Source organism: Phalaenopsis equestris, unplaced genomic scaffold (genome assembly GCF_001263595.1).
Source record: "Phalaenopsis equestris unplaced genomic scaffold, ASM126359v1 Scaffold000761, whole genome shotgun sequence".
In the NCBI taxonomy this organism is placed as follows: domain Eukaryota; kingdom Viridiplantae; phylum Streptophyta; class Magnoliopsida; order Asparagales; family Orchidaceae; genus Phalaenopsis; species Phalaenopsis equestris.
This window is the reverse complement of record NW_018165201.1, coordinates 2,736,124-2,757,110: the sequence shown is the minus strand read 5'-3', so window position 1 is coordinate 2,757,110 and position 20,987 is coordinate 2,736,124. Positions and strand designations below refer to the sequence as shown.

General features: G+C 33.8%; 1 protein-coding gene across 9 annotated transcripts in view; it reads left to right on the top strand.

The window, feature by feature from the left end:
• LOC110030922 overlaps positions 1 to 19,952 on the top strand; it is a 50,057-nt gene extending 30,105 nt beyond the window's left edge. For 4 of the 9 annotated variants that reach the window (XM_020733915.1, XM_020733911.1, XM_020733917.1 and 1 more), the window contains 10 exons: positions 5,392 to 5,497; positions 5,584 to 5,647; positions 6,140 to 6,176; positions 6,266 to 6,357; positions 6,633 to 6,791; positions 6,908 to 7,162; positions 8,878 to 9,095; positions 12,886 to 13,104; positions 13,935 to 14,149; positions 19,729 to 19,952. In XM_020733915.1, the coding sequence (XP_020589574.1) occupies positions 5,392 to 5,497; positions 5,584 to 5,647; positions 6,140 to 6,176; positions 6,266 to 6,357; positions 6,633 to 6,791; positions 6,908 to 7,162; positions 8,878 to 9,095; positions 12,886 to 13,104; positions 13,935 to 14,042 (1,258 nt within the window). In that variant the 3' untranslated portion in view covers positions 14,043 to 14,149; positions 19,729 to 19,952. Of the gene's footprint in view, positions 1 to 131; positions 300 to 5,391; positions 5,498 to 5,583; positions 5,648 to 6,139; positions 6,177 to 6,265; positions 6,358 to 6,632; positions 6,792 to 6,907; positions 7,163 to 8,877; positions 9,096 to 12,885; positions 13,105 to 13,487; positions 13,602 to 13,934; positions 14,150 to 14,542; positions 14,597 to 15,006; positions 15,657 to 19,728 lie in introns of those variants that run through there. The other 5 variants (XM_020733912.1, XM_020733913.1, XM_020733919.1 and 2 more) reach the window with 5 other exon arrangements.
• Positions 19,953 to 20,987: the final 1,035 nt, after the last annotated feature.

Sequence of the window (20,987 nt, the reverse complement as noted above, 5' to 3'; positions counted from 1 at the left end):
GTGTTATTCATGTGTTATTGTGTGTTATTCATGTGTTATTTGTTATTATAACATTAGGAATATTCTCAAGATACAATAAATATTTCCCGTGTTACTGTGTCATTGCTTAGTATAATATTTTTCCAAATTTTTGCTGAACGCCGGCCCAATCTCTTCTTTCCAAATTTCTGCAGAGGATACGAGGACGACGACCTAATGGAGGGAACGACTGCGCTGGAGGATTCTCAAAAGGCTCCGGCGATGGAGTGCAATTTCTCATTTGTGTGGGATGACGATTCGAAACTCTATTTCCATGCAGGGTACGGGCTTGTTACCTTTCTCCTCTCCCGGCTCCTGCTCTTTTGCACCTCGGGAGTTTTCTTCTTTTTTTTGAAGTATCTGCGCTTGCGGTAACATTTCTCTTCTTCAGATTCTTAGAAGGATTGAACTTTATTCGTTTTCCTCTGGTTTCAGGCTATTAGCTGCTTTGGCTGCTCCTTTTAGGATTTTGCTGGCCATTTTCTGCTATTATGGTCGTTATATTGTATAATAGGTGGATTGGAATCCCATTCGCTTAAAATTTGATTGTTTGTTGTTGTTTCTGATGGGTTTAGAGTTTGTTGATGTTGTTTCGGCGAGAATTTATGTCTTTGATTTGATTTACATGTTTTGGTGGGTGTTAATGCCGAGCTTGATACCCTAATGTCGCATCGGAAATGCTTGGGGGTTTTTAGCCTATAATACTGAGATTATGAGAGAAGGCAATAATTAGCTTTGTTGAAGTTTTCTCTTTCTAGTTTTTTTTCTTGTAGTAAAATTTATTTGCGCAACTGACATTTGTTTCCTTCAAATTTCTCTATCTTAGCCCTTTGCATCTCTCCCCTTGCTGGCTAGAATAATCTATAGTATGAGGAAGGAATGAGTTCAGGAATGTGGGCTTAAGTTATAATCAGGTTGAACTCGGTGCATTGGCTCTTTTAATGTTGCTGGTTTGCAGTTCCTTGGTGATAATTGAATTGAATTTCAGGTGTTGCAAATTTTTCCCAAAGAAGGAATTCACAATCCAATAATTTCAACTTTTTGAATTTAAAATTAAAGAACTATAAAGTTGGTCAAGCGTGGCTTGACTGCTGATGACATGTGTCCATCTTCATGATAGCACCTGGATTTCATCTTAGGATACTTTTCTTTGTTCACATTTGTTGCCACATGATTTGGAGGATTGCTATCCGCTCATCTTCTATGATGTATTATTCCCCTTGAGTTCTTTTTCCCACCATTTTCAAGCTCTTGATCTTTTTCCTTCCTGAATTCTACCAACTCGTTGCTCTTCTTATAGTTGTTGCTTATTGCTGTTTCACATTCAGGCATTGAGAAAGAAAGTGATGCTTTCCTTCCCACTTTTATTGCTTTATCACCACCGTCCTTATGCATAAACCAATGCTGATTTGAAGAAAATATATAAAAAGCTCAAACTCACTGGAATGGTGCCTTCTATCTTCATAACGAGAACGAGTTTTCCTACACCTTCCATTTAGAGAAGTTGCTTCTTTGTATACGAATTCAATGGCGATTGATACCTCGTTGTTAATGTCCTTCTTCGACAGTTTGTGCCACATCTATGGTGGAGTGTTGAGGAGATGTAGACTACCATCTAAGCTAGCCTTGTCATGTTTTTCCTAGAGGAGATCTTGATGTTTTTGTGAGCGTTGGTAGGACAATGAGGTTGTGCTTGAAGAGGAGGTCCCTAACATGTGGATCATTGTAGTTTTCTTTTCATTTGATGCGAAAGATAGCTAAATTTCGCCTTAGAAACTTGTTTATTATAGAAATGTAAATGCATACTCAACAAACCAATTAAAACTACAAATTTAATATATGAAATTCAAAATATTAAAAAAAAAAAAAAAAGTTCAGGACTGAAAATGATCAATGAGATAATAATATTATTGTTTCTAATAATGTACTTTAAGACTTGCTGTACAGAACCTAACATAGATTCTTTGGGAACTTCAATAGAGCACGAATTCTAAATCTTATGCTTTGCCCAATATTTTGGGGTTTTTGTTCTCTCCTTTGATTTTTTCCTTCCCTTTGCTGATAGCGTTATTCTTGCTTCTCACATAAGAGAGCTAAAGGTTCAAGCACTCAGGTTGTATGCTTAGCTACTTGTATTGCTTATTAATTCATCATTCAACTTTTGTTTGGTTTGGAATTGCCCAATTCAGATTTATCCTTTAAGTTGTTGAATTAGAAATCTTGGTACATCTCCAACTAGACTGTTGCAAGATTTTTTTTTTTATTGTTCTTTTTTTTTTTCAATTTTTTGTACACTACATTAGTTTGAACTTATGTGTGCTGAAAAATTTGTAATTTGATAAGTATGGATATTTTATGAAAGTTATCTTAGTTAACCTTTACGGCTTCCGTAGGCATAGTCGTTATATGATATTGGCTTAATGCCATTATAGAGCTAGGTTTGTAATTTGTGTTGTTTTTTGCATTGCATCTTACTGATCTATGTTAATCTTTCAGCTTCAATGGTTGAAACTAGAGGTATAATTGAGTCTAAGAGTCTGTTTGGGGCAGCTTATTTGGTGTGGTGACATTTTGAAAATACACCCGACCTGTTTGGGTAAACTGCGTTTTGACAACTTATGCGTTTTCAAAACGCTGAAAATAGTGTTTTCACACCGCATCTATTTAGGTGCGGCGGTGACAACTTTCTGACAACGGTCTGATTTTTTTTAAAAAATAAAAATTTGTAATAGCCACCGCACCCTTCTTGTTAGCGAATTATTTTTAATCAGCTTATCAGCAGATTATTCAATAAGCTGCAGCTGCCCCAAACAGACCCTTAGTAAATATGTGAATTAGCTTTAGGCTTTGTTTAATGTTTTTTTAACCAAACTCAATGGGTTAATGAACCAAGATTGAGCCATCCTCGACTAATCCTGTAAGCTTTTAAATTGATTAGTTAAAAAATGTTATTAAAAATTAAGCCTGAAATATATTAGAATTCGAGGATTTATGTACAAAACTTTTTAAATTTTTTGAAAAAGAAAATTCTTTGTTATTTCAACTAATTTCTTAAACAATTCTCTTTCTTTGGTCATTTTATTACGACAACTTCTTGGATTGCAATTTTTTATTCATAATAATAATTTATAGAATTGAGCTCAAGTTACACTTGATTGATTAATCGAGCTCAAGTTTAAGTTAATGCTTACTCTAGTTCAACTTGATTTACTTCCACCTTTAGCTAAACTAATATTTTTTTCCTTCAAAATGGGCTTCTTCAATGTTTTTGGATGTCTTCAAAATGGGCTTCTTCAACTGGATTTTATTGATGCATGCGGAATTCAAATTTAAAAGATTGACAAAAACTTTTAAAATTCTTTATTAACTAAGCTGACTAGCACCCACATAGCTTTAACATGTATGGATGACCTAATTCTTTCCCGAGGATTCAAGGGATTTTTGTATAGTTAGAGGCATTCATTGCTTTTGGACCAATGGATATCCTCTTAAACAATTTTCTTGTGTAAGAATGTCGTCATATGCCAAGAAATATGGCTCATTTGTGCCACAATTTATCATTAAATATACGCTACTTTTTTGTTCTTGCTTATTCATTTAATAACTCGAAGGAGGGAGAAAAAGAGAGAGAGGTATAGAATATTTAAGTTGGGAGATACGATATAGGTATTTTGATCGAGTTAAATGTATTAGAATAGAAGAAAATATGGTGATGGTTAAAGTTGAGAACATTAAGAAAAGGTGAAAATATTATTTTGCAAATGAGATTTTTCGAGAAAGAAATTTTTTTGGATGATCGTAATAAATAATATAGGGAATTATATATGGATTGTTCTAAAAATCAAAGCTGGTGGAGGTTACCTTTGAAAAATGTCAATAAAGCTAAAACTTGGTCTAGATCCAATGCCTATTGAGATTTGAAAAATTATAAGGGATATTGTAGTATTTTGGTTGATAATTATTTTTAATAGAACCTTGAATACTAAGAAATTGTTAAATGATTGTTTAAAAATAGTTTTGGCACCAAAATTTAAGAGCAATTGTGTTGTTTCGGATGAAATCAATTTTATATGTTATACCATGAAGCTATGGGAGAGAGTAATAGGATACATGCAAAGAAAAAAATTATGATAATTTTTAAAAAAGGTTGGTTTCAAGCCAGTAGGATCTATTATGAGAGATTTTTATGTCAAAACAATAATGTAAAAAGTATAGAGAATTAAGTAATATCTTCATATGAATTTTATCAGTTGTAAGAAGGCATATGAATATGTATGATGAGAATTATTTTGATGTAATTTAAGGCAAAAATACGTGCATGAAAAGATATAGACATTATCAAAGATACGTATGATGGAGCACATATTAGTATTAGAAGCTGTTGTAAAGTGATAAATGAGTTTTCATTCTCGGAAGATTTATTATATTATACATCATCATTATGTCCATTCTTTTTTTATTTATTAGTTATTGGAAATATTTATTAAGGATATTTAAACAAGATGCCTTGATATATACTTTTTGCAAATGATATAGTTTTTCTATTGAAACATTCATCAAAACAACTGAAAGTTAGAATAATTGAGAAAATATTTAGAAGATAGAGACCTTAGACTTAATATAATAAAGTTTGAATATATATTATTTAATTTTAATGGGTGTGATATCAACAAATATCATTTTATATTATTAAAAGATAAGGGATGCGTAGGAGCAATATATTAAATATTTTATATATATTTTACCAAAAATATGAATATATTTATGATGATATACACTTTTATAGTTAAGGCTGAATGGTTGAAATAGAAAAGGGCATATGGAGTTGTGTGACAAGAGAACATCATAGAGGCTTCAAGCAAAGTTTAAAAAACCACAATTAGGCTAATAATATTGTATGGATTCAAATTTTAGGATTAAAGTTATTGATATTTAAATTGAGTGTGACAAAAATGAGAATGCTCAGATAGATGCACGATAAACTATGCAAGAATAATTAAGGAATAATCTGATTAGGAAAAATGTTAGAGACTTATATTGAAGATATGATTACCAAAAATTAATTTAGTTGATTTGGTAATGAAAGGTGGAAAGTTTACCCTTTAAATATGTCAGATGGTTAGGAAGATAAATGGGTTAGACCTAAAGATTAAATGCATGGAAGTTTTAGAACTAACTCAAATCTTTTACTTCTATTTGTTGTCTTTGCAAGTTTTAGTTAGGATCCTTGTTTATAAAAGAGAGGGTGGCCCAAACCAAGCGAAAGTATATGTGCTGTTAAAGAAAAAAAATATGATTCATATATAATAAGGCAGTTATTCATGATTAACATAACTTATAAATTTTTTTATTTTTACCTTTCCCTTATTGCAGTACTGGATTCTACCATGACCCTAATGATGGATGGTATTACAGCAGCAGAGATGGTCTTTATTACAGGTTTGAGAATGGAACTTACGTTCTTATTACCTGTGCTGAGGTATTTTTCTTGGTTTGCTACATTATTTGCATGCAAAATCGATATATTTGGCTCCAAATATTTGTTTAAAAAACATATTGGTTCAGGAAGAAAAACTCGCAGCTCCTACATGCACTGGGTCTGTCTCAAGTGAACCTACATTTGATTCATGTATGTGGTATCCACAAGACGAACATCATCTCTTCTTATAAACGGTTCTCACTTCTGTGTGGTTTTTTCTGCTTTATGTAAATTGTTGAGCTACTTGGGGATGTCTTGTAACAATTTTAGTAAATCCTGTAAATCACGCATTTAAGACAAAACTGAGAGGAATTGACAAGAAACTAGATTTACTAAAGCCAGGATTTAAAATTTGCTCTTATTTTTTGTCTTTCAGATTTTAGTTAAATCCCACTTAAATCTGTTACCGACAACCCTTAATTTTACTTGAGAACACAAGAATTTGGCGCTAGTTTGAAGCGTTATTTAACCATAATCAGTTGCTGACATCTAATAAAATAAAGCTATGGTTCACTCAGTTTATATGTTACTTCAATACATGAAGTTTCTATTTTTTTTTTATTTTATTTATTTGTTTACTTTTGTAAAATAGAAACTACAATTATTCACACAATTTACTTGTTTTCCTTCCATCTTTTCCAGGCAATGGAACTAAAAATGAGCTGCCACCATCACAGTGGTTTGTAAAGTGGTCTCACATTTTTTGCATGCCTTACCAAAAAGGACTCTATGTGACGCCTTTCTAACATCGTAAGTTATTTATTGCAGGATTGAGGAGACGCTGATTGACCTTTATTTATCAGGATATAATAACAATTCAGATTCTAACCCTGACAGCTTAACGGATCATATGACAAATGGTGAGCATTAAAAGTTTGGGGCATTTACATGGATAGCGCACAATTATATATAAACCCACTTTTTAGAAGTCAAATACACCTTTTCATGCATGATTTAATGCACCAAAGTGCTATGTATGCAAATATGAACTTTTGGTGTGTGATATATTTAAATCATAAGAAATGTATGCCATGTATGTAAATTTTCCAAATTTTTTCATATAATGCATTCTTCTAATTTTCTAGATGTTATCAGAAAGCCGTATCGTTTAGCAAGTTTTTTGCATATTGACCAGAACAGGGTTGTCAGGTCCAGTGTGAGGGACTAATTGATTATTTAGCTTTAGATGGCCCATTTGGCAGTCAAAATGGTACTGAGAATCTGCAAAACAACGAACCGACCTCAGACGATGAACATGGCATGGATGTGTTAACTCACATAATCTCAAGCAAAGGTGCATGCTAATTTCTGTTTTGAACCATCTTATTATGATTCTGTAGTGTTCTCGTCTATTTTTCATGGATGTTGTGTAATTTTAAAATAAGTTGAAAATTTTCATATTTATTTCAGAAGAGGAAAACTGGCATGCACAGTATGGCCAGGTCACCTGTAGAGCCGATGATGATTTGCCACCTTTCTTTGTAGTAGATCTGTGGGACTGGGAAATGATTATGGAAACTGTAAAGAACAGTTATGTGTCAAGGTTGATGGGAAGGGTGACCAAACGTTCTAGTAAACTACATCCTTCTATCCCTGCTAACGGGAGTCTTCTGAAAACTGCTGCCATTCGAGAGGTTCATCTGGATTTTGTTCGCGTTGAATCAGGTAATTTTCGGAGGGTCATTCACATGCATACCACACAATTCTTATGTATCTACATAGCTAAAACCTATGCATTCATAATTCCATGCATGCCACTCAAATCTTTAACATCACATAAAAAATGTCACCATCACTTTAGAAGTGAAATACACCTTTTCATGCATATGTTTATGATACCAAGGTGTTTTAAGTGTAAATATCAAACTTTGGCTGTTAGATGTAAGAATGATATGTATGTAAATTTTTTTTTTTCTATATGCACTAACATTCATCAGACATTATCTTATTTTGCATTATGATATATCAAATATCAGAATTTATGAACGAACTTTGAAGCTGTAACAACTTGGTCTCTCTGTGATTCTAATGTTAAAAGGATATTCACTACCCAATGTGGAAAAATGCCTTTACAACATGTTGGTATTATAATTTTATTTTTGGGTAACAACAAATTAAGATGATGGAAATCACTTCGGGAATATTTGGTTTCAAGTAGTTGTATTATATGTGTATTTGAAATAAAATGTTAAGTAAATAAAATACAATTAGAATATACTTAGAATTGTTTGGTTGATATTAAAATGTAATTCTCATCGGGGGCAAGCCGGAGGTTGTGAGGAAGGAGCCTGAGGATGTGGGAGGAGGCAACACGGGGACGATGCTATGCAACAAACTTGGTGGGGTTGATAATGTCTCCGGATAATTTTGACAAGGTTTTGTAAAGCCGAATATCATGTGAGCGAGCACAATGGATTTGGAATTGATCCTCAAAATTTATATGAAAATGAGCTATTGGAGGTTTCTTAAACCCCTTTTAGAAATGTTTTAGATTTGTTTTACTCCCAAATAAACACTAAAAAATTTAAAACCCTGCATAGCCTCTTAAATGCACTACACTCAAATTACCTACATTTGAACCTACCCTTTATCATCATATTATGGTTAATTGTGTGGACTTTATCCTAGATAAGAAATTTTTGGAGAACTTATGCTTTGTCCTGGACTATGAACCTTGATATGTATTTAAATCTAGTATTAAAAATTATCAATAGGCTTTTCCTTCAAATTTGAACTAAAAATATGTAGACTGTGATTACAGTATGGATATACTCTTAACGGTCTGGTTTCATTATTTAACTCTGCTAGAATGACAATCTAAAAAATAACTAACCTCAATATTCTGAATTGTCTTTTGTTCAACCAGTTATGATCACCATTTGTCAGTGTTGGTGATGGCTTCTGATTTTAATTGTAGTCGAGGACAAAATTCAGAAGAGTAAATTGTCAAAATCGTCTCTTGGCGGTTTATATGGGGTCATTTTAGTCCTTTGAATATATGTGTCAAATTAGTCTTCAGTCTCTTTGAATTAGGGCTGAAATAATCTTCGTATTAAAAGACACCCGGGACTAAATTGGCACTTTATGGGCATTGTGACCAAAGTGACCCACGACAAAGAATCAGAGACTATTTTGCACTTTCTCAAATTCACAATGTGCTCAGTACAGATTTTGTTTTAGTTGAGGACAAAGTTCATAATGTGCTTTCTACAAATTTGATTTAAAAAAAAATTTGCTCCCCTTAAACTGTCCATAGCAAATGCAAGCTTTTTTTGAGGGAAATAGAACTCTTTTTTTCTCATGATTTCAAATTTTAAACTTTCTTAAGGCCTTTCCTTTCTAGAGGTTGATGACATACTTTTTTCATTTTCCTTTTCCAGGGAGAGTTTACAGATTGCGGAGTCCTAGTATAAAGTATTTAGTTTCATTATCAACATATGATTCTTCCAATCCGACAAAAGATTGGGACTTCCCTGATTTTTTTTCCTCCAACTATGAATATACTCCAGTTAGTCATGATCAAGACTACAACTTAGCTGGGGCTGTTTATGCAAATTCTTCCAGTACTATTGACGAAATGCCTTCAATGGCTAAAATGGTAACTATTATGTTAGATTTATTGCATGCTTTTTTTTTCAAAGCCTTAGTGTTTGCTAGCAATTTTAGTGTATTCCTTGACCCTGCCTCGATGATTTTGGCCGCCTTTTTTGTGTTGCTCCTCAATAATAGCATGGGGCATTTACATACATGCTGCCCAATTCCTATTTATTTACTTTTCTAACACCTAAATATTATTTTGTACATTTATAACGCCTAAATCTTTTATATCATATCAAAAATACCACTATTTCAACTTTTAAATAGTGGAATGCACATTTTCATTCATAGTTAAGGTTGTATAAATGTAAAAATTGATGGTTAGGTGTTAGATATGTAAATAAATAAGAATTGAGTGGTATGTACGTAAAGATATGTAAATAAAGGTGTTAGATATGTAAATAAATAAGAATTGAGTGGTATGTACGTAAATCTTTCTAATAACATTTGTGAGGTTTAATGACTTCGCAACGTAAATAAAGTCTCTCGACACTCATAGGCATATGATTACAGATATTTTCAGTACACCTTATTTTAATGCTTTGTGAAATTCATCTTTGTCTTGTTGATGGTTTGTGGTTTTCACTTTTCAGTATTCATTTATCTTTTGTTGATGCTTTACTCTTAGTGATATCAGAGTTAACCCAAACCACAACTCGAACGACACAATTTTATTACTAACTTTAAAGGAAATACAACATCGACTCTTAACGAAAAAACGACACCAACAAGTAGATAATAATAAAGGAAATAACTACTTAACAAGTAATAAAATAAAAACAAAATGGGCAGGAACACTCCTGGATAGCGTCAGAGGGCAGTTGAGACGTCACTAGGGTGGCGGGGAAGGAGTCAGCAGCGGGTGGACGATCGTTGGGGTGGCTTGCGGTGACTGGAGCAGTGTTGGAGTGCCTGGAGTGGTCGGCTGTCTACAGTTAGCAATGTCGTGGCGGAAGGCAGCAGCGGGAGGACTTCTGCAGGGAGCTGGAAGAGGTTGCGAAGTGAGCTGGAAGGGGACCCGATGGGATCTCTGGCCTGCTGGAGGTGGTGGCACATGTAGAAGGGCTGCAACTAGAGGTGTTGCGACGGACTGTGAAAATGGGAGTTAACGTCTGGAAAAGTAGCAGAGGCTCTGTAGCGGAGGATGGAGGACACCGGGAGGCGGAAGCAGAGTGGAGATACACACCACCTTGGCGGGATACAGTTATAGCACCACGTTGCCGAGGATACAACCCCCGAAGGAGGGAAACACTAGGAGCAAAATTTGAAACCTGAAGATCAAAAATCACTTCTTAGACTTGAGAAAGAACTTGTATAAATGGGGAAGAAGGGTGACAACCTAAGAAGGAAGGAGGAGACGAAATGGAAGGGTTTTGAAGAGGTGAGCAACGAGTAGGAGGAGCGGCTGCGGAAGATTATGGCGCGGGGCGAGGAAGGTAAAGCGAACGATATAGGATTGTGAATAGAGCGAGCGAAAGCGAACGACATTTTAATGTTGTGGATCAGTCCGATCCAGCGTGAATGGTTGGATCGGCTTGCTCCTAGACGCTCCGACCCAACGCGGAGAAGCAGGGAGAGTTTCGCATCACTTAGGGGGGTGTTTGGTTGCAAGGAGGATTTAATAAATCTGGTAAATCTAAATATCATTAAATTTGAAATAATATTTGTTTCAATTATGGTTAAATCTAGTTAAATACATTTGAGGTGTTTGGCATAAATTTATTTGAAGTTATTTTTTCTTGTGCTAAATCTATTAAATCCAACTAATAAGTGAATTTAGTTAGTACGGATTTAATTAAAGAAACAAACTAAAATTGGATTTTACTTAACACCAAATTTATTTATGATGTTTGACAGGATTTAAGTTAAATCTAACTTAAATCCGGTTAAAGTATCCTAGCAAACAACCCCTTAGTCTCTGTAAACTGCATGGTCTTAACTATGTTACTTTTTCTCTTTATTATTTAAATAAACTATTATATAATTGCAAAGTAAATTCTTTTTAAGGGTTTAGCTTGAACTTCTTGTCCTCCATTAGTGGCTCGTTGACTGGCTTCTAAATGCATCTTTAGTAAAAGTGGAGTGTAGTGACATACGACTCACAACAGGGCGAGTACATGAAAACGTAATTTGTTTAAGCATTTTGCATCAATGAGAAAATTTTCAGTTAAGGGTAAATTTAGTGATTGCTCTTAAGCATTGAAAAACAATGTAGTATTGAAAATTACAATGTTGATAATTTTTAGAGGAAATAATGAAATTTATTCCCAATTTATTTTGAGTGTTTTCATTTTGATCCAAAAATTTCTCATTTTTTCAGTTTGATTCCTTGGGGGACCAAAATGAGTGCTATTTTGATGAGTTGAGGAATGAACTTGAAGAATAAAACAGCCTGGATCAAATGAAAACTCTAAATAGTTTGGGGATCATTTGGTCATATTCTATTTCCAGGAAACTTAGGTGCGAAGGATCGGACTAAACACACATCTTTTCATTAGTTGGGTAAGTTTGAAAATTGGTAATCATGGAAGAAAAAAAAAACGTTTGTTATTATTTGCAAATGATACAGTTGTAATAAATCTTTAAGCAATCATATTAAATTCAAATTTAGTGCTTAGCAATTTAAATATTCTCGATGATTAGGGGACTTGGATTTTGGGAAACTTTAAAATTTAAATGTGGAATTTCAGTTGATTTGAAGATGACAGACAAAACGACATCGATAACTTGAAATGATATGCTTACATGTTATATATATATTAGTTCAAAGTTATGAAAAATTCAAGTTTATATGAATATAAGTTGTTGATTTTCAACTTTGGTTGTTAAAATGTCGTTGATCATTGCAACTCTTTGATATATAATTATATAAGAAGCTGTTCGAAGTAATTAAGTTAAACTCGAGGTAACATTAAATGCAACTCTTTGATAACGGTTAAACTAAATCAAAGTAATTTGCATGGAAGCAACAGATGTTGCCAATTGTTGCAATGAATCAATTTTCTCATATGATTTTAAATTTCAGTTTTTATGTCAGAATAATGATATATGTGTCCTGTTGATGTAATTATTGTTCTTTACATCATACTGAATAAGATACAATTAGTCTATTTTTCTCCATGGAGAAATACAACTAGAGGCCAAAATATATTTGTTTTTTTTGGGAGAATTACATGCATACTGCCCAATTCCACTGTATTTACATATCCAGCACCTAAATTTAAGTTTTTACATTTACAATTTAGCTATGCATGAAAAAGGTGTATTGCACCTTTTAAAAGTTAAAGTAGTGGTATTTTTGATGTGATATAAAAGATTTGGGTGTTATAAATGTAAGACCTAAAATTTTGGTGTTATATATCTAAATTCATAGGAATTGGGTGGTATTTATGTAATTGCTGTTTTTTTGTTTTTAGGGGCATTTACATACATACTACTCAATTCTTTTGTATTTACATATCTAATACCTAAACTTTGTTTTTTACATATACCTCCCAAATCTTTCATACTATATCAAAAATACCACTATTTTAAATTTTAAAAAGTGAAATACACCTTTTCATGCATAGATAAGGTCGCAAATATGTAAAAATTGAAGTTGATGTTTTAGATATGTAAATATATAAGAATTGAGTGGTATGTATGTAAATCTTCCTTCCTTTTTGATCCTTTTGAGTATCCCTCTTGCTTTAGCATTGAAAACTCATTTTCTTAACTCCATAACCTATGCTACCAAAATAATTTTGATCGCCCTTACACAGTCATTAATCTTTATCATATTCTAATGACAGAAAACCGGTTCAGAGTACAGAGATAGAGCTGCCGAGAGGAGGGCCTTACATGGTGGTTTCGGTACAGGTTTGGGAGAAAAGAGTTTCCTTGATGATGATTATATTTCCGGAGAATCTCGAACACCAGAGACAAATGGGATTCTAAATGAAGCTATAAATGCCTCATTCGGACCCGGAAGTTGTGCCAGAAAAATTCTCGAAGGCATGGGATGGAAACATGTAAGCATCCATTCACTAACTGCTATCCATAATGTGCCATGTTTCTTCATCGTATATTTGGGGCATTTACATTCATACCACCCAATTCCTATGTATTTAGTATTTACATATCTGGCACCTAAACTTGGTTTTTTTACATTTATACCACCCAAATCTTTTGTCACAAAAAATTGAAATATACATTTTCATGCATATGCAAGGTGGTATATGTAAAAATTGGAGTCTAGGTTTTAGATATGTAAATATGTAGGAATTGGGTGGTATATATGTAAATCTTCCTTATGTTTACTTTAATTTACATGTATACAGTGTGATAGCCTTGTGTTTTACTACATAAGACTAGAATTGCTCTGATTGCATTATGTTCGTTTTTTCGTATTTAGTTCCACAAGTTGGTGGTTAGGATACATCAATCTGAACTCATTCCTCAATACTGATCTTAGCCCAATCATTGCATCAAAGCTGTACCGATTCACTGCTGAGGAAATGCTAATTCGGTTCTCTTCTTGTTTAAAATACTTTTATCTGAAAGGAAGATTTACATACATACTACTCAATTCTTATGTATTTACATATCTAAATTTCAATCTTTGCATACATACCACCTTACCTATGCTTGAAAATGTGTATTTCACCTTTTAGAAGTTATAATTGTGGTATTTTTTATGTGATATGAAAGATTTGGGTGGTATAAATGTAAAATGTAATGTTTAGGTGTTACCTATGTAAATTTATTGGAATTGGGTGGTATGTATGTAATTGTCCCTTTTATTTTATATGCTATTTTAACTTTTGCTTTCGCCTGTCTGATTGTCATTTTGTTCACTTAGGGCGAGTCTCTCGGGAGCTCCAACAAGGGCATTTTAGAGCCCCTGTGTCCTGTTGGTAATAAAGGCTATTCTGGTTTAGGGTGGAATCATGCTCGTGGTGAGAACTGATAAAACAGCCATATTTTACTTTTGGGTTCATTCTCTGAAGACTAGATTCCTGAATTTTAAACTACCTTCTGGTTTCATATATGATGGCATCTTGATTCCAGTTTGAGGTAAAACTTCATTTTTATCGAATTTTCCTGTTATAATCTGTGACACTTTTCTCCTTCATGGATTTTTACATGCAACTTTTGCATTGCTTTAGGAGGTGCAAATGATATCATTTTTTTTTTGTTTGGGAAATGGGGCATTTACTTATATACCACCCAATTCCTATGTATTTACATATCTAACTCCAAAATTTGGTTTTTTACATTTTATACCACGTAAGTCTTTAATATCACATAAAAAATATCATTAGTATAACTTTTAAAAAGTTTATTGCATCTTTTCATGTGTATAGTGGTATGTGTGTAAAAATTGAAGTTTAGGTGTTTGATATGTAATTACATAGGAATTGATTGGTATATTTGTAAATCTTAAATAATATTATACTTTTCATACAGGGTTTTATAAGATGAGTATTTTGAACTCCATTTTATTGGATCTGTTGGAGGGAGGTATTGTTACTTGTCTTCTACTTCAATTATGTTTCATAATTGACGCATTGTTTATTATATTTGTTAGCAATTATATTAGGAAATAATTTATTCCTGTGAGAGTTATGAAGAATAAATTATTTCTTGAGGTTAGGAATTATTTTCTTTCCTATTTTATATTTATTTCCTTCGATTATGAGTTATTTTTTCTCCTATTTTATGTTATTTCTTTTATCTCTAAATAATTAAAATTAATTGATTATTGGAGATATTAAGTGATATATCTTTTCTTTCATATTATTGTTTTTTATTATCTTTCCTATTCTATGATTCATGTAAAGGGTTATTTATACCCCCCTTCGTATCAATGAAAAATCTTCCGTTTAATTCTATTTTATTTCGCATTATTCCAAATTTCAACCTGGTATCAGAGCCAAATTCCCTATCCTAGCCACCGATCCTCCCTCCAGAGCCGCCGGACTCTCTTCATGCCATCCTCCTTGCAGAAAAAGAGGGACATCGTATCCCCCCTCTCAAGCATTCTTCGCTTTGTCGCCGTGTTCTCCTTGGAGATGGTGGAGGCTAATGACGGCGAACCACGAAAAAATAAAAGTTTCCAGCCGCAAGAGAAGCATTTTTGTCCAAGATGGAGGGAGTAGGAGGTGGGAGGACCTGAGTAGCAACCTCTGGGTTGTGTTTTTCTTGTGGATCGGAGCCGCAAATCTTATAGCTGGTGTGCCATATGTGTGCTCAACGTGATGGTACGCTGCGTGGGATCCATTTTCCTGGCATGTGCTCGACTTCCGGGGTTTGAATGATATTTCTCAACGTCTCGGTTGTTGGCGCGATGAAGCCGTTGACTTTGCCATTCTCTTCAATTTCGACATCGCCTAAAGTGAGGATGTCATCGATTATGTCTACTTCCCATTCTATTCCAACGAGATTTATCTTGAATATGTCGCAAACATGTGTCCAATGTTTCAATATTTCAACATGAAGAATCCTAATGTATTTGAATTTGAATTTTGCAAGGCCATTTGCAAAATTGAATTTTTTAAGGGAATGGCTATGGATGAGAGCTTGATCTGCCATCAAGTCATGTCAATCAATGTTGTGGTAACTTCATTGAGTTGAAGGTCTTTTCTTATACAATGGATGGATCAATGAATTCTATTATTTGTGAATGCCTTCCTCGAATTTGAAAACTTGAGATCACTGAATGTTTAATGTCAAGAGGTGTCATCCTTTACGCTGCTTGTTGTAGGAGCTTGAATACCTTGATGTCTCTGGTTATAATTCATATGGTTCGTTGGGTTACGGTGCTTTTGCTTATGGTTATGGAATGGCTACCAATGGTGTAGGTTTCGGAGGGTATGGCGGCTACGGGAACTCCGAGGCCTATGGAAATATTTTTGGACCTGGCGTTGGTTATGTTATCGGATCTCCAGGTGCTCTGAGGAGCGGGTATGCTTGGTTATGGTGCAAATGCAGGGTATGGAGTTGTTTCTGGATAAACATGTAAGTCTCCCAATGCTGCAGTCGGAAGTATCTCGTTGCAAGTTTTTCTGGCAATAGACCCTTCTACAGAGCTTTTGCTTGCCACAGACATGTCTCCAGAGCTTTCTTCGAGCAGACCCTTCTGCGTAGCTTTTCTTGCAGCAGACCCTTCTTCGTATTTTGTTGTAGCAGACCTTTCTTCGTAGCTTTTCCTGTTTCCTGCATCAGGTTTCCTCAGGTTTTTTTTCCTGCATCAGGTCTCCTCCGAAACTTTTTCTGTATCTGACCCTCCTCCGGAGCTTGTCTTGCAGCATGTTCTATACCATAGTTCTTCATGCAACAGACCCTCCTCCGAAGCTTTGCTCTGAAGTTTTTCCTGCAGCAGGTCTGCCAGAATTCTTTATGCAGCATGCCCTCCTCTGGAGCTATTTCCTGCATCAAGCTCTCCTCCTACTTCGTAGCATTTCCTGCATTAGGCCTCCTCCAGAGCATTTCCAGCAGCAGGTCATCCACCGGATTTTTTCCTGCATCAGACCCTCCTCCGGATCTTTTCTTGCATCGGGCCCTCCTCTAGAGCTTTTTCTGCAACAAGGCCTACCTCTGAGGCTTTTTTCTTTAGGTTACACACTGCAGTCCTTTTTCTAAAGATTGTTTACTTCTCTACAAACTCTCCTGCAACATTACTTGTAGGATTCTTCCGCCTACCTGCAGATACTGCAGGAACTGTAGTCAACTAGAAGTCAACATTTTCCTACTTGTTGTCTACTTTCCTCCAAACTCCCTTGCAGCACTACATGTAGGAGTCTTCTGTCTACCTACAGACATTGCAAAAACTGCAGTTAAAGACAACTACAGTTTTCTACTTCCCTGCAAACCTCTCTACAACATTATTTGTAGGAGTCTTCTGTCTACCTACAGACACAACATGAATTGCAGCCAAAGACAACTGCAATACGGGATGAAAACTTTAAATTCTACCTCATGGGATCTCTCTTACCCATTGTTTGATATTTTCAAATCCAAGTTGAACATGATTTTGAATCATGTTTAAACTTGAGGGGGAGTGTTAGAAGTTATCTTAGGAAATAATTTATTCCTGTGAAAAATTAAGAGGAATAAATTATTTCACAAGATTAGGAGTTATTTTCTTTGATTTGGATTTATTTTCTTTCTTATTTTATGTTATTTTTTTTATCTCCAAATAATTAATATTAATTGATCATTGGAGATATTATATGATATTTCTTTCCTTTAATATTTTTTTTCTTTTTATTATTTTTTCTATATTAAGATTCATGTAAATGATTATTTATACCCCCTTCATATAAATGAAAATCTTTCCATTTAATTTTGTTTTATTCCACATTATTCTGAATTTCGCAATATTAATGAAAATTTTTAAAGCATTAGAGATAACTACGTTCACCAACTAAAGAAGCTGTGCATTTCCCTAATTTACTACAACGATTGATAACCTTCTCTTTTCCTTCATCTAAAATCTGAATTTATTCTTCTGAAATTTTGCTATGCTTACAAACTTATGATCATATTTGCACATATCTATGTTGATGCCTTACGTAACATGTTAATAAACTTGAAAAACTTAACATTTCAGTATTGGGAATTGAGCTTTCTATAAAGATTTGTAATTTAAACCTTTTCTTTAAAGAATATTAAGAATGTTAGGCTTGTTAGGATTACGAAAATTCCTCTTTAAGGTCTGTTTGGGGCAGTTGCAGCTTATCCAGATAAACGGCTTATCCTGATAAGCTGCGGATCAACAGCTTATCCGGTTAAGCCGACTGGTTATTTGGTTTGTGTGTTTGAAAAATAACTGATTTGTAGTTGTTTCTGAATAAATGATAATTCTGCCCCTGGTTTGTATAAGCTATCTAACTGTTTGGTTTGTGCGTTTGAAAAACAACTTATTTGCAGCTGTTTCTGGATAAATGATTATTCTGCTACTGTACAGTTGTGTTGTTTACAACAAAATTATTTCAGCTATATATTTAATAGTCTATAACAAAAAAAAATATTTAATAACAGTACAAAAAAAAGGATACACAGTTATCACAAAATAATAAAGTTCTAAATCATGTATTCCAACAGTTATCACAAAATATGTAAAGCTTGGTAATTGTTCTTCAAACCAAAAAGGAAGAAAAAATGAAAACGAGTTGCACTGTGCCAAAAAACCAAGCCAGCCAAAGAAATTTGATTCGATGTTATCCACTAGAAAACAGCTAAAAAAAACCAAAGAAACCCAATGAAAATGCCAATCCCTCCCTCCATATTCTTCACAGAATGCTTGTCACTGCTCACGCAAAACCATTTCATCAGTAATGGGGAAAGCAAGCCGAAGAAATAAAATGCCAATCCTTCGATATTCTTGAAAGAATGCTTGCTACTAACACAAAACCAATTCATCAAGAATTCATCGCAACATTAGCAAGTTACAGAGCACCACACTTACCGGATCGTCCCAGGGTATCATCACGAAGTTAAAACAGGAAACGCTGGCCGCGGGGTTTGACCTGCGGTCGGCTTGTAATAGGAAAGGATCTGTGTGGATCCTCGAACCCACTCTAAACACACGAAACAAATAACAGGGGCAGTGTTTTGAAAACACATAAGTAGCAAATAAGCTGCCCCAAACAAACCCTTAATTTAGTATATTTTTCAGCATAAACATGAATCTCCTGATGTTAAAAAAAGAATCAATTGTCCAATTTGATTTCGTTCAGTTGAATCTTCAATTCTTTTTTTGTTTGAGCTCAAATCGGCATGATCAATCCCTGAATAGAATGAAGAGTCTTGTCAATGTGTGTAAATTGGTTTAGTGAGAGCTTGAATGGGATTGAAACACTGAATCGATTCAAGATGGAAGAAGATATGGCAACAAAGAGCACTATCATCTAATCAAGGGGTTAAGCGGGTCTAAATGACTCGTGTATGACATGTTCGTAGGCTCGATTTGCATTTGTTTGTTCATTTCAGCTTGTGTTCGGCTCAAAATTTACTCGATTTTTAATATTTTTTAAATATAGCACAACTTTAATATAAAGAGAATTTTATATACATAGCACCCAATTCTTATGCATTTACATATCTGACATCCAAACTAGGATTTTTACAGCTAAAGCATCTTTTCATCTTTTTCTATGTATGAAAAGGTGGATTACATAAATCCACCTTTTCATACATAGGAAAAGCATGAAAAGGTGTTTACGAAGTAAAAAATCAAAGTGTGGGTGTGAGATGTGAATGCATAAGAATTGGGTGCTATGCCGCTAAAATTTTAAATTATTTAATTAATTCGTGCCAAAACGAGCCCAATATAATCTAAAAAAAATCCGTTTGTGTTCGTCCTGTACATTAATCACGCTAAAAGACAAATTGTATTCGGTTCCGTTTGTTTAACGAATAAATCGAACAAGAATTACTTAACAAGCACAGAATAAGAGCTTGTTTTGAAATAAAGAGCTTTTTTTTGATAGTCCAATTCAAGAAGTAATTGGTTTCTTTCATCCTTAGCTTCCTCTCAACTTTCTTAGGCCAATCATATATCTACTTTTTCAGGACATTTATATAAATACACCATAATTCTTATGTATTTACATACTAACCCCTAAACTTTCATCCATATACTTTTGCAGGGAACCATTACCAAGGAGAGGCGTTACAAGAGATCATAATTAACATGTTGGCATTGATTCTGGGCTTTGAATTCAAGCTTTTACATTCTTTCATTATTTCCTCCACTCTTCCATGTGGAGTATGGCCCAAGTTGATGGGAGCTGAATTGACTTCATCTTTATCATTAAATTTAGTATTTTATCTATTCATTTTTATTGACATTTTGAACCTCAATTTTTCATTTATTTAAGAATTTTGTAAAGATGTTGTCTTTTATTTTGTTTGCATATATATCACATTTCCTATGTATGAAAATGTGTATTTCATTTGTATTTTTGATGTGATATGAATGATTTGGGAGGCATAAATATAAAAAGCAAAGTTTAGAGGTTAGTTATGTAAATACATAAAAGTTGGTTTTATCTTTGTAAATACCCCTTTGTAAATGTCCCTCATTTCTATTTTAATAACATATATATATATATATATATATATATATTAAAGATTGATCAGAGGCTATGATATGAGCCTCCAATCAAGCTCATTTGTCTAATCACTCGACTTAACAACACATAGGTGGATTCGAACCCTCGACTTCAGAGGACTTAAACTGACTTTGGAGATGTGCGCAAATAGTTGGGGAGTGAACGCATTATGTCTAGTTGTATGAAAATAAAATTGATTTTAGAATATTGAGATATAATTAGAAATTTCTACAAAAAAAAAAAAAAAAATTGCTTGTGTATTAGAAATTTGGCCAATTTTAATGAGCTGAAAATTTGTAAAACCACCCTCGTGAAATCTATGTTTCATATTTATAATTAGGATGATTTACATACGTGATACAATTTCTATGTCTAAACTTTGATATTTATGTTAACACAACATTACAAATGTATGAAAATGCATATTTCACTTTTAAAAGGATTAATAATATTGGTATTTTTGCATTAGATATATAAATTTAGAAGACTTGTGTGGTCTCCATGTAAATACCCCTAATATTTACAATAATGGAAATATGCATTTCATTTTCAAAATGTAAGTGAGAGTATGATATTAATTATGTGAATGCTGTGATGTAAAATGTGAAAGTTTCGGCTCAAAAGCTGCTCCAAAAAAATTTGATCCAAAATTTTGGTTCGTAGTTCGACTTGTTTATTTCGACCTGATCTAGATCTGAGCCGAAATTTGAATCAATTTTCTTGTGATTAACAAATCAAGCTAAATTCGCTAAATTCACAGCTAGGGGTGTAAACGAGCCGAACACGAGCGAGCC